At 36.4% G+C, this 11110-nt stretch overlaps 2 protein-coding genes across 2 annotated transcripts; one reads left to right on the top strand and one right to left on the bottom strand.

Annotated features, from left to right (window-relative positions):
- Positions 1-833: 833 nt before the first annotated feature.
- On the top strand, positions 834-2616 carry LOC146484027 (uncharacterized). Its single transcript, XM_085105362.1, has 2 exons — positions 834-1577; positions 2208-2616. Exons 1-2 carry the CDS (start codon positions 1247-1249, stop codon positions 2378-2380), a joined length of 504 nt encoding a protein of 167 aa, XP_084961488.1. The 5' UTR covers positions 834-1246; the 3' UTR covers positions 2381-2616.
- A 1321-nt stretch (positions 2617-3937) lies between these two features.
- Positions 3938-10418, bottom strand: LOC146484026 (uncharacterized). The gene is made up of 5 exons (XM_085105365.1): positions 10199-10418; positions 7693-7768; positions 5885-5945; positions 4787-4910; positions 3938-4542 (listed from the first exon to the last, which is right to left on the bottom strand). Exons 3-5 carry the CDS (start codon positions 5943-5945, stop codon positions 4323-4325), a joined length of 405 nt encoding a protein of 134 aa, XP_084961491.1. The 5' UTR covers positions 7693-7768; positions 10199-10418; the 3' UTR covers positions 3938-4322.
- Positions 10419-11110: the final 692 nt, after the last annotated feature.

Genomic DNA, 11110 nt, shown 5'->3' with positions numbered 1-11110 from the left:
TGTTTCTTTATTGACGTCTTCCGTGTTCAGGTGGGAGTTATCTCACCTTTATCTCTGCTGTGAAATATACCAATCAATATTTTAATGTTTTTAACGTGCACTCACGTTTTAGGTAACGTAACAGTTATAAACTGCAATAAGGACACCATATCTTATCTTTTTGATTAACAAATGAAAAATTTCTGCTTTTTAGCAGGCAATATAACAGATTTTATTGAACGAAGCAAGACAAACTACGAAGGTAAACAGCAGATTGGAATCGAGCGAAATTATTAAAGTAATGGTGCTACAATTCACTGAGACAAAAAAGAGGAAGGAGACGGCTCAACGAAAAAAATGCATATATGAAAAATGTTTATGTATAACTTTTCTGTGAAAACATTTGCTACAGAAAGGTTAGACGATATGTCCCTTATCAATCAATGTGTGTGACAGAAGCTGATAGAGGGCGTTTCAAGTTAACACAGTCAAGTAGTCTTAACTAAAACTGATTTATGTAAAAGGTTTCTATTTTTGATACGTACAGTGGCCCCAAATAATCGTGTGTGGTTTAATTATTGCTTTCTTGTGTTCAGTGAAGTGCTTTTAAATGTCATTTCGCTTAAGTGGCATCAGATGTAACCGATTGCATTGGTTTAAACTGACTGACATAAAAGGAACTCTGCCCTCGCCAAGTTTGCAGAAGAAACATCTCAGCTAGTGAAACGGTTCTTCTACATCTTTGGAACACAAGAATACTTACGCTACTGAGTAAGTGAACCTGATATTTTGAATTCTGTTTCCCGTGTTCCTACCTGTTTTGTAACCAGTTACTTTTTCAACTTTTTGCCAGTTCTCGTATTTTCTTCTTTTGTAGAGCTGGCGAATTGGTTTAACTTAGGGTGTTTGTTTGGAGCTTTCGTGTTTTATATATCTACGTGAAGTAAAAATTACCACGCAATCAGTAAAGTTTTGTTAGGAGAAGATGCAAAGTTGTAACCAACTCCGGACAGTTAAACTTCAGGTTTGGCTCAGTTAGCTGCACAAGTTAACTAATTGTTCACTTTTCTTTACATTTGATTACCTCTCACCGAAAAACCCCATTGCTTAAAGAAATTTGATAGGATTGCAATTACGTTCTCACATATTCTTCACTACTGAGCAGTACAAATCTCAGTCCGCAATACCTTTTTTGTGACAAGTACAGAGTAATTCACTAATCTTGTTTGTTTGTTCTTACACACTGACTTTTTGTAAAACCTAGAAGATGCATTTCTTTGAGATTCTGCTATTCCTGGGTTTCGTCTTGGTTTTTGCAAAGGCTCGAGAGTTAACTGGCGATGAAGCTTTCTCTGATGAGGAACCTGGCATGGCAGTAGAAGGAGAAGCTGTCTTGGAGGATATGAATGAAGAAGAAGACTCCAAAGAATATGAATTCCTCAAACAAGATGATGAAGATATCAAACCAGAAGAATCTGACTCCAAACGCCAATCCCGCAGTCCGCGTCCGAGCTCTGTGACTGTTCCGATCCTCATTCCACCCTATGCAAATGGGGTCACCTTCAGACTGTGTTACTGCTTCAGACGTCGATGCTACGGTAATTAATAGTTTTTTTAATAATATTCAGCCATTTAAACCCCCTAATGAGAAATGTTCAAATTTCTTATCAGTGTAAAGTTTTTTGTTTTCGTTTTCAACTTTATAACTTTAGCTTTTTTACTCATATCTACTTAATTGTATTTGCAATTTTTAAATTGCAACGTCAGTTTCTTAGTTTTTGTAACTTAAGCTATTTTGCTTAAGCTTTGTTATTATCAGGTATAACTGCATCCCTTCTTGTTTTAAATTGTTATACTCTGAAGAAGAAAGGCCATGCCTTTCGAAATATTGGAGCAATATATTTCCCAACTGTGAAATCAGCCTTGCTTTTTCACATTCTTTATTAAACCTCACTGACTTACTCTGATGTCCTTATGCTAATGGCTTTATGTTATATTTACTTTTTTAAGTGGAGTTTTCTACAATTTCTCTTTACCACTCATTTTTATATGAAATATTTAAATCTTTATTTTGAATTTAACCAAGCTATATGACGAAAATACTTTCGAGCAATTTTTTTGTTTTTAAAAATGAATTAACCTGGCATTGTTAATAAACTCCAAACGCTGTGCAATGCACTTCAGAGTGATCCTTTACTCACTCTATGCATTGTTTTTGTTTTTCTTAGTTCCAGGGATGTACAATGGATTTCGTGGATGGGCAACATACTACCAATCTGGTTATATTGTGCATCGTAATTGGCTGTACTATTTCACTATCTGCAAACCTGGTATTGTTCCGACCAGGTCTACACCTTGGCCAACCAGTTCCCGCCTACTACGCGCGGCTTCATCACAGTGAAATGAAAAGCTATTCGAGCTTAACTGGTGTCCTCCATATATAGACACCTTGTGTAACAACAGCAAAACGTAATAAAAATATAAAATAAGTTAACTTTTAAGCCTCAAGAGGCTTATCTTACATCGTTTTATTAAAAGAATTATGTAATATGCACCTGTATGAGGCTTTTGTTAATGAGGAATGATTAAAACCAGTGATTTGCTAATAAAGATCAAGCAATTAAACAGTCAAAACCATATCTTTGTCGTCTAATCACATGCCGAGTTGATATATTACAGTGAATATTTTGCTAATACTAAGATGCCGGTTTGAAGGGATAAAATCGAAAACCCGGCTTTCCAAGTTTTAAATCTCTGAGTTTCACTGAATTGCGTTCAATCACCTACAATTACCTTAGGATTCACTCTATTGAAAAGAACGCTTTTTCCTTCATTGTGTAGTATTAGAGGATCTATTTCAATAAGAAAAATACGTCTATGGAAAACGAAAAAATTAACATTCTTCCTGTAAGCCGCTTTCAAGAGGGGTGGGGAGTGATATTACTTTTATCGATTTGTCCTGATTCTCGTATCTACATGAACTAGGGAATGGCCTGGTGTCCCCTGAAACGTTTTAACACCTTTCACAAAAAAGCGTGGCAATTGGAAAGCGGTCATTTAAAGAACACTGATTTTGCACCTTTACAAACTGATGCGAAAACATGAAAAGTGGAAGACGCGACTTGGAAGAAACAGTGAAATGTTTGTTGTATTGTAATGTTGTAGTCAATATAGCAGTTCAAGATGATTTCTCAAACAATAAACGCCGAACTCAAATTTGGTTTTCTCAGTACATTAGGTAGACAAATAAAGAAGACTGGCGATATTTTTTTTATCGTAAACACTAATAGGCTTAACAAGTTACAGTTGATTTTAGTCTCATTTGTTGATCCTGACTTTGAATGGATTGCCCAGTTTTTTTTTAACTGATAAACTACACTTTTACTCTGTGCAAATGGTGCAAGTGAAACTTCAGTTCCAAATCACCGAAGTCAAATTTATCGCCATATCTCATTTTCAACGGTATAACTCTTATAAAGTTGAAAGAAAATTAATGTTAGGGTTGGTAATCATGCAATTGACAATACTGCATAACAATTTAAGTACTTTTGCTTTTTACCGGACTGTTTGATGTCCAGACTTACACTATACTTTAGAACATGATTTACAATGGTAATTGAACTGAGTGGAGTGCAACTTGGTCTGAAATCATACGCGTGATTTCAAAATCAAACGAGCGCGCAGCGCGAGTTTGATTTGAAATCACAAGTATGATTTCAGACCAAAATTGCACGACACAAAGTTCAATTACCGCTTTATTACACCTATTTTGAAATCACAGAGTATCATTGTCAATATTAATATTCTATTTTTGTTACTTCATTTCCATTTTGATGGGCTAAAGAAAGGATGCGATTTAGAGCAAGAAATGGTGCAATTTGGGAGTAAATCGCACTGTTGAGAGCCAATCAGATTGCAAGGATCACCAGTGATTTCAAAATGGGTGTAATAAATCGAGATATCGTCCTGTCCTGGTTCTAAGCCTTTCTGCCCATAAATCCTTTCCCAATTATAGAGTGCCGCTCAGCGGCTACAAACTTTAAACAGCACTCTTAGCTTAAACCAACAATACACCTTTTTCTTCACATTTTATTGTTTTAACATTCCGATATTACATTTGTTTATTAGTTTGCAGGGCTGAAAAGGATTACCTGTAAATAACTATCCTATTTTCTTGTTTTCTAAGAATTCTACCTTCAGTATTTTACTGATATATAATTTACCGGCAACAGTGAAAACGTTGCGCTGGTTACCATCCTTGGGGCTGTTTCATTTTAAAATTCATGTGTATCAGTACTACTGATATCTTCCCCTTGTTCGGTGTTTGTATTTCCTTAACCAGGTTATTCTTCAGGTTCTTTTTCTCCAGATTCTTCCCCGCTGCCTTTATTTTCCTCTTCATTATTTCCCTCTTCTTTTCCAGTTTCCTTCTCCTCTTCCTTTTCTTTCTTTTTTTCTTTCTTCACACCCTTCTCAAGAAAAGTGATAATATCCAGCAGAATTGCGACTGGGTCCTTACTTTCTTTAACACCCGTCAAAATCTTTCTTATAATCGGTAATAACCTTAATGGAAAAAAAAATACAAAAAGGATTTTTTTAATTCAAAAATGCATTGATCCCTTTGACCACAAACTATTGTATCCTTTTTTAAATGAGAATACTCAATGCTCCAGAAAAGAGAAAATAACCTAGCGATCATTGATTTCAAGCTCTAAATTTGCGTTTTGGCGAGTTCTGAATTAATCCAGTGTTCCGTGTATTGATAAAACGTTTTCCTCAATTAAATTAGGCTAAATTAATTGCTTACCATATTTTGACAAGACCAGGAAGATGCTTTAAAATAGAATGCCAATCGTCTTGCTTCGAGAGCAGGGCGGACACATCCTCTTGGGTGATGGAGGTTTGCACTCGGATATCCTTCGGAAAGCAGGCTAAAATAGATAAAAACCAAAATATAATTTCCATATTCTAAGTTACCGAAGGCAACCAATGTTGTCAGAATGTCAGTGCAATTCACTAGATATACTGTAATCTTCTTTCTATTAAGGTAAACAAATACAATCTTAGATCGTCAGGTACACTGGATATGTCCAAGACTGCTAGGAAGGCGCTGAGCGACGGAGCTTTTGCCACGACAGCTCCGGCAGCTAGACAGCCTCAACGAGTTTAAATGTTACCTATAAAAGTGCATCTTTTCAGCCAGGCGTTTGGCTTATAACCAATTTTATTAAGATCAAGTAATGATTTTATATTATCATGCATATTTTATATAAACATGAATTTTCTCATCGTTAAATTAGTTTTGCAATTGCTTATTATTTCATTTTATATGTTGATATTTGTAAGTAAATTATACATTTTAGTTAAGATGTCATGCGCAATACATCATTGACATGCTTTTTGCACAATATAAGTATAATAAATTATTATTATTATTATTATTATTATTATTATTATTATTAGTTTACACGCCTTTGTGAATTAATAGACCGTTGAGTGCCGTGCCGGGGGCCTCCGGCTTTTAGTTCTTCAATCTGTTCGGCAGCCATTTTGGTCTTGCAAATTCGTTTTTTCTTCTAAAATAAACCGTCTTTTCTTGAACTCTGTGGCACGGAACCACTGCTGTTTTGGCCATTCTACTGTCGAAAACAATTACGTTTATTTACCAGAGAAATGCAGACACCGGCCGTTATAATGTTAAAAAATGAAACTAATATTTCCCCAAATAAAATATTTTTAAATAAAGTGAACGAATAGAAGGCGGGAGCTGCTTGACGGGGGATATGTTCCAAGTGTGGGTACATGGATTATTATGGGAGTAAAGTTCATTGTCCCAAATTTTAAGAACTGATATCATCTCACTACAAGAGGGTCTTGTAAGACAGTTTTTCACTACAGCACTAACCAACTTCGCCAGCTAATATCATCGAACAGATCACCAGAAGTAATCCTCGCTTGGCTTCCATCTATGGTGTGACAAAAAAGAAACTTTTATTGTAGTTGCAACCTTAATAAGCTTAACAACACTCATTCAGGGATAGAGCAATGGTGATAGCACTCGCCTCCCACCAATGCAATGTGGCCCGGGTTCGATTCCCGGACTCGGCGTCATATGTGGGTTGAGTTTGTTGTTGGTTCTCGTCCTTGCTCCGAGATGTTTTTCTCCGGGTACTCCGGTTTTCCCCTCTCCTCAAAAACCAATATTTCTTAATTCTAATTCGATCCTGAAAGCGTACCCAATTAGTGCTCTGCGCTAAATACGAGATTGGCACTTAAAAAGAGTGATTTTTTACTCCGCCCACCGTTTATAACCGTTTTGTAACGACTTGGTGATACAATTTGCAGAGCTGCAACTCGCTAAATAAACGTTTTGTTGTGAAATCAAAGCGCCATGAGGATTATCTGTCTAACGCACGGAGGATCGGGGATTCACATGTGACGGCTATCTTCCTGTGAGAAACTTACTTAATTTACGTTAAATTTTTTAACGTAAAGTTCTGCCCTCACAAACTTTAATAATTAACAAGTTAAAAAGCAATCATTTTGAAATCCAGGAATGGCGGGGATCGATCACTACCTACAGTGAAGCAACCGACCAGCGGTTATTTGTTAGAATGACAAATTTCCTACTTGAGTAAATTAAGGTTTGTCAAACGAAAAATGTTGTTTGACTGGAATCTTCTTTCCAATTACTAACTTTGTTTTAGGTTTATGAAAAAGCATAATAGTTGAATAGTTAAGGAGACGCTCCCTTGCGAAATGTCAATGCTGTTAAAAACGCATCATTCTTAATTTGGACGTGGGCGGGAAATAAACCAACAAAGGAACACTAGAAAGAAATATTAATTTGCCGGCTAGCTTTGGGTTTAGCTAAGAAGAACCCTTCCTTGGCATTTAGCCTCTGTCTGATATATTCGCTATTTTGCGAAAAAAAAAATGGTGTCTGCTTCGCTCGTTTGGGACTTTTACCAGATGTTGTCCACACACAACTGGATATTAGTTACTGCGTTATCGTTTATTTTCGAGCTAACCGTAGAAGTAGGATTCCAGTTGACTAAACATATTTCTATACTCTTTTGTGTGTTCATGCCACGCTACTTGCAAAAATTAAAATTAGTATTTTTTGATCATCGTTGGGCAAAGAACAGAATCAAACAACTTGAACTGAATGCGAGATTTACTAGAATTAAAAGAGTTGCCAGGCACCTTCGTAAGAAAAAAAACTAACCTTCCTGACCACAGGTTTATCTTGCCGCTGATAAAAAATGTTTTGTTTAGACGAAATATTAAGTTCTTGTTTAACTATATGTTTGCTGTTGGACCACCGTCTTACAAGCTCTTTCATTAAGTCCATTATTGAGCCTAACTTTCATGAAGATTCAACTACAAATTGTCTCTGTTTCTTAAAGTGGTCCTTGCAAAGATCAGGCCCCAGTTGTTCAAAGCCCGATTAGACTAATCCTGGGTTAACGTGAACTTTAATTCGAGTTTAATTACTAATCAATTAAGATTTTACCAAAACATTTTTGTCCTTCATTTTTTACTTCTACTTTTCTTTGGTATTAGCTAAATATTAGATTTTAAAGACATATTCAACCTCGATTAACTTTTAATCGAGGATTAGCGTTAACTGGCTTTCGAACAACCCGGCCCAGAAGAGACAGAGAACAGTGTGCTTATTTCAAATAATAGTTAAATAAGTTTGATACTCACCTTTACAGTGACAAAGCTTTCAGGAGGGCTAATTGACTGAGATTGATTGATTGAGGGCTTCTTCTAACCTTTTAGACTAAACATTTGCAATTGATAAATAATTGATATGCAACTGTAAGCCACCCGCCAGAAGACAGATGGTGCTCTCATGGGTGAAACTATGAGTAAAAATACAATTTAGGTTAAACAATATTTTCCCCGTTGGGTGGCTTTTTAAGTTAAAATGGAACCATTTAATTGTTGTGAGATGAAAAAAATAAAAAACTATTTGCCAGTGTTTCGTCGGCGGATCGGGGATTCCAATTTGACGGCCATGTGAGAAACGGGAACTTAATTCTTTTTTAACGAAGTAAAGTTCTGCTCTCACAAACTTTAATAATTAACAAGTTAAAAAGCAATCATTTTGAAATCCCGGAATGGCGGGGATCGATCACAACTTACAGTGAAGTAACCGACCAGCGGTTATTTTTTGGATTACAATTTCCAACTGGAGTAAAGTTTTGTTCAACGAGAAAAAGTAATTCACAGTAAGCTTCTTTCCAGTCACTAACTTCATTAAGTTAAAGTTTTTTGCCAGTTTATGAAAATACTTATTGGTTGAATAGTTAAGGTAATGCTCACTCGAGAAATGAATAAGGCGAATAGATTCCATTTCGAAGTGGGTCTGTTCTGTTATGCATAGTAGCCTAGACGTCAAAATTTGATAACAACATCGGTACCGGTCTCCTATTGTAACGGCTCGTTTGCCACCTTCTTATTCTTATATACTGAGGTGGCTGAACACAGTTTAGTAGAACACACGTCTCATTTGTAATAGGCCATTTACGAGTTGCTGTGAACCTCACTATGAAAGCGAGGCTAAGAGAAAACTTTTCATATGAAAACTACTTTTCATAACAAAAACTTTGCACTTCACCTCGCTTTCATAACGAGGTTCAAAGCAACTCAGAAATGATCTATTACTTTCAAGCTGCACAGTTCTGAGCGTTCAAATTGGCAAATGTAAGTTAAAACTGATGGCACTGTTATTTTTGTAGTTAACCCTATCTAGACCGGGCTTTCTTTGTCTTCTGGGGCCAGGAGGGATGTACAACAACAACAGAGACATCTTGGGCAATTTCTGTATTTAGTGTTTTCGTGTTAAATTCCTAATAATTACAATTTTTTCTATTAAATTCAAAGGTTTTTAATTAGAACACTTCCATGTTTTCTGAAGTATTCTTCTGTGTAAATTTAGAAAATTCTGTTTTTCGACAAAATAGCGCCCTTATATAAAAATAATATAAATGCTTCTAAGTTTTTTTTAACTGCGCATGCGCTGGTTTAGACTGATCTCAGGGACACAACGGCAAAATGAGTGCGCATGCTCCGGAGATTTGTGATTCAATGCTCCACTTCAATGGCAAAATTCACACCTGTTACTATGATATTTTTTTGTTTAATAATTAAGATATGTGATGGAGGAATTTCGAAGGAACCTTTCCTGAAAGCGACAACCTTATCTGTCTTGATTTGGGGTTATCCACGCGAAATGAGAACAAGCAATAGGAATTTTAAAAATGCTGCCATTTTGCCGAGAAAGATTGCTCACGCGTGACGAGCATGCGCACTCATTTTGCCGCTGTGTCGATCTCAGGGCAACAAGGTTGGGTTTCTTGCGACGTGACTGTCTCTTAAATGTTGGTCTTACAGATGAATTCGTAAACTACATGCACAGCCTCAGGGAATTTAGGAATTTATCTACAGGTAACGCAGGGAACAAAGACTGTTTTATCCGCGCCATATTTACTTTTCTCACTTCTTGAGCAACAACAAGTGTCATAAGCAACAACAAGTGTCATCAGCTTTCAATCACAGAACGCGCGCAAAAAAAAAAATACAGCCATCTTAACAGAATTTGACATCATCTGTGTTCTATAACTGAACAGATGCACAACAAAATGGAATCAATTTTTAAATATTAATCATAGTACGCAGTGGAAAGTAAGCTAGGGAAATAAATGAACGGACAAACAGCGTTAATGACAGCATCTCAGAAATTATTTTTCTAGCAAAGTTAAAAACGCACCATTCTTAATTTGGACGAAAGTAAATCAACTAAGGAACACTACAAAGAAGTATTTATGACATTTGCTATAGCTTTCGGTTCATCGTTTGGAAAAGAACAGAATCAACAAATTGAACTGGATGCGAGGCTTATCTTCTACAATTAAATGCGTTTGCCCAGTGTATTGGTAAAAATGTTTGGGAAAAAAAACACTAATCTTTCTTACCATGGGTTTTCTTGCCCCTGGTAACAAAAAGTTTTGTTTAGCTGAAATTTTAAGTATTTTAAAAAATGCGTTTGCCGTTGGGCCAGCGTTCTCGTCTTACAAGGTGTTTTATTTAGTCCATTCAGCGATAAATTACCCACTGTTTATTGAAGTGATTCTTGCAACTGATGATTACAGGAGTCAGAGAACACTATTCTTGTTGTAAATAGTAAATGAATAAGTTTGATACTCACCTTTTCAGTGACAACTCTGTCAGAAGGGCTTACTGACTCAATAACTCAAAATGAAGCTTCTTCAAACCTTTTAGACTCAACATTTTATAATTAATGGACATTCGACAGTAAGCCACCCGTCAGATGGCAAACTTGAATGTGTTGGGGGCACTACGCGTAAAAATATAATTTAGTTTAAATGATGTTCTTCCCCGGTGGATGGCTAGCTCAATTATTTGATACATTTGATACAATTTGGATGCATATTTTTCTTTTTTAAACATCAAAATAGGGTTTTGTTTCTCTCTTAACCCAGCAAATCTCATATGATGCACTCCATTGCCCTCGGGGTAATGAACTTGTGACCTATTTGGGTCACAAGCCGTCACTGATGATAGAATAGAAAACAGTTAGCCATCATGATCTAAAATGAATACTGTAACGGACAACCATTCGATTCCCTCATGAAATCACCGCCTTGAGTCAAGTGACAAATCCTATCAAATCCTGCATGTGCATGAGAGAATCGAAAACTTGTCCGTTGCAAAATCCATTTTGGATTCTGACAACTAACTGGAACACCAGTTGGAACATCAACTTTCGAAACTCCATTTTCCCAATCCTCCAAGCAATAAAATTACTTAATTTCCCGCTTCTTTCGGCGCGTGCTGATGATTTTAAAACTGGTAAATGCCGTTGAAAAAGTAAAGACCCGTAGTCAAATTTCTTTCTTTCAAGGTGGTACAGTCAGTCAATTCATGTACAATGCTTACCCCACTCTACCACTCTTATTTAGCCTGTAAACAGGCTCCCAAGTGGAGCTGCATAGGGTGAAAGTGTGAGGCGAGAATGTAAACGCCATAGCATGTACTATTGAGTGATGGGTGCATGCGGGAGGTTGCTAAGCACGAAAGAAGCGTAAGAGTCGCACGA

This window comes from Pavona decussata, unplaced genomic scaffold (genome assembly GCF_977016875.1).
Source record: "Pavona decussata unplaced genomic scaffold, jaPavDecu1.1 SCAFFOLD_37, whole genome shotgun sequence".
Lineage (NCBI taxonomy): Eukaryota > Metazoa > Cnidaria > Anthozoa > Scleractinia > Agariciidae > Pavona > Pavona decussata.
Note: the sequence above shows the minus strand (reverse complement) of the source record. Positions and strands in the feature narration are given on the sequence as shown.

Coding starts and splice junctions, on each gene's coding strand:
- LOC146484027 (XM_085105362.1), top strand. CDS start 1,247: ATGCATTTCTTTGAGATTCTGCTATTCCTGGGTTTCGTCTTGGTTTTT. Junction 1,578..2,207: donor CTTCAGACGTCGATGCTACG/GTAATTAATAGT, acceptor TGTTTTTCTTAG/TTCCAGGGATGTACAATGGA.
- LOC146484026 (XM_085105365.1), bottom strand. CDS start 5,945: ATGGAAGCCAAGCGAGGATTACTTCTGGTGATCTGTTCGATGATATTA. Junction 4,911..5,884: donor GATATTAGCTGGCGAAGTTG/GTTAGTGCTGTA, acceptor TATCTATTTTAG/CCTGCTTTCCGAAGGATATC. Junction 4,543..4,786: donor CCTGGTCTTGTCAAAATATG/GTAAGCAATTAA, acceptor TTTTCCATTAAG/GTTATTACCGATTATAAGAA.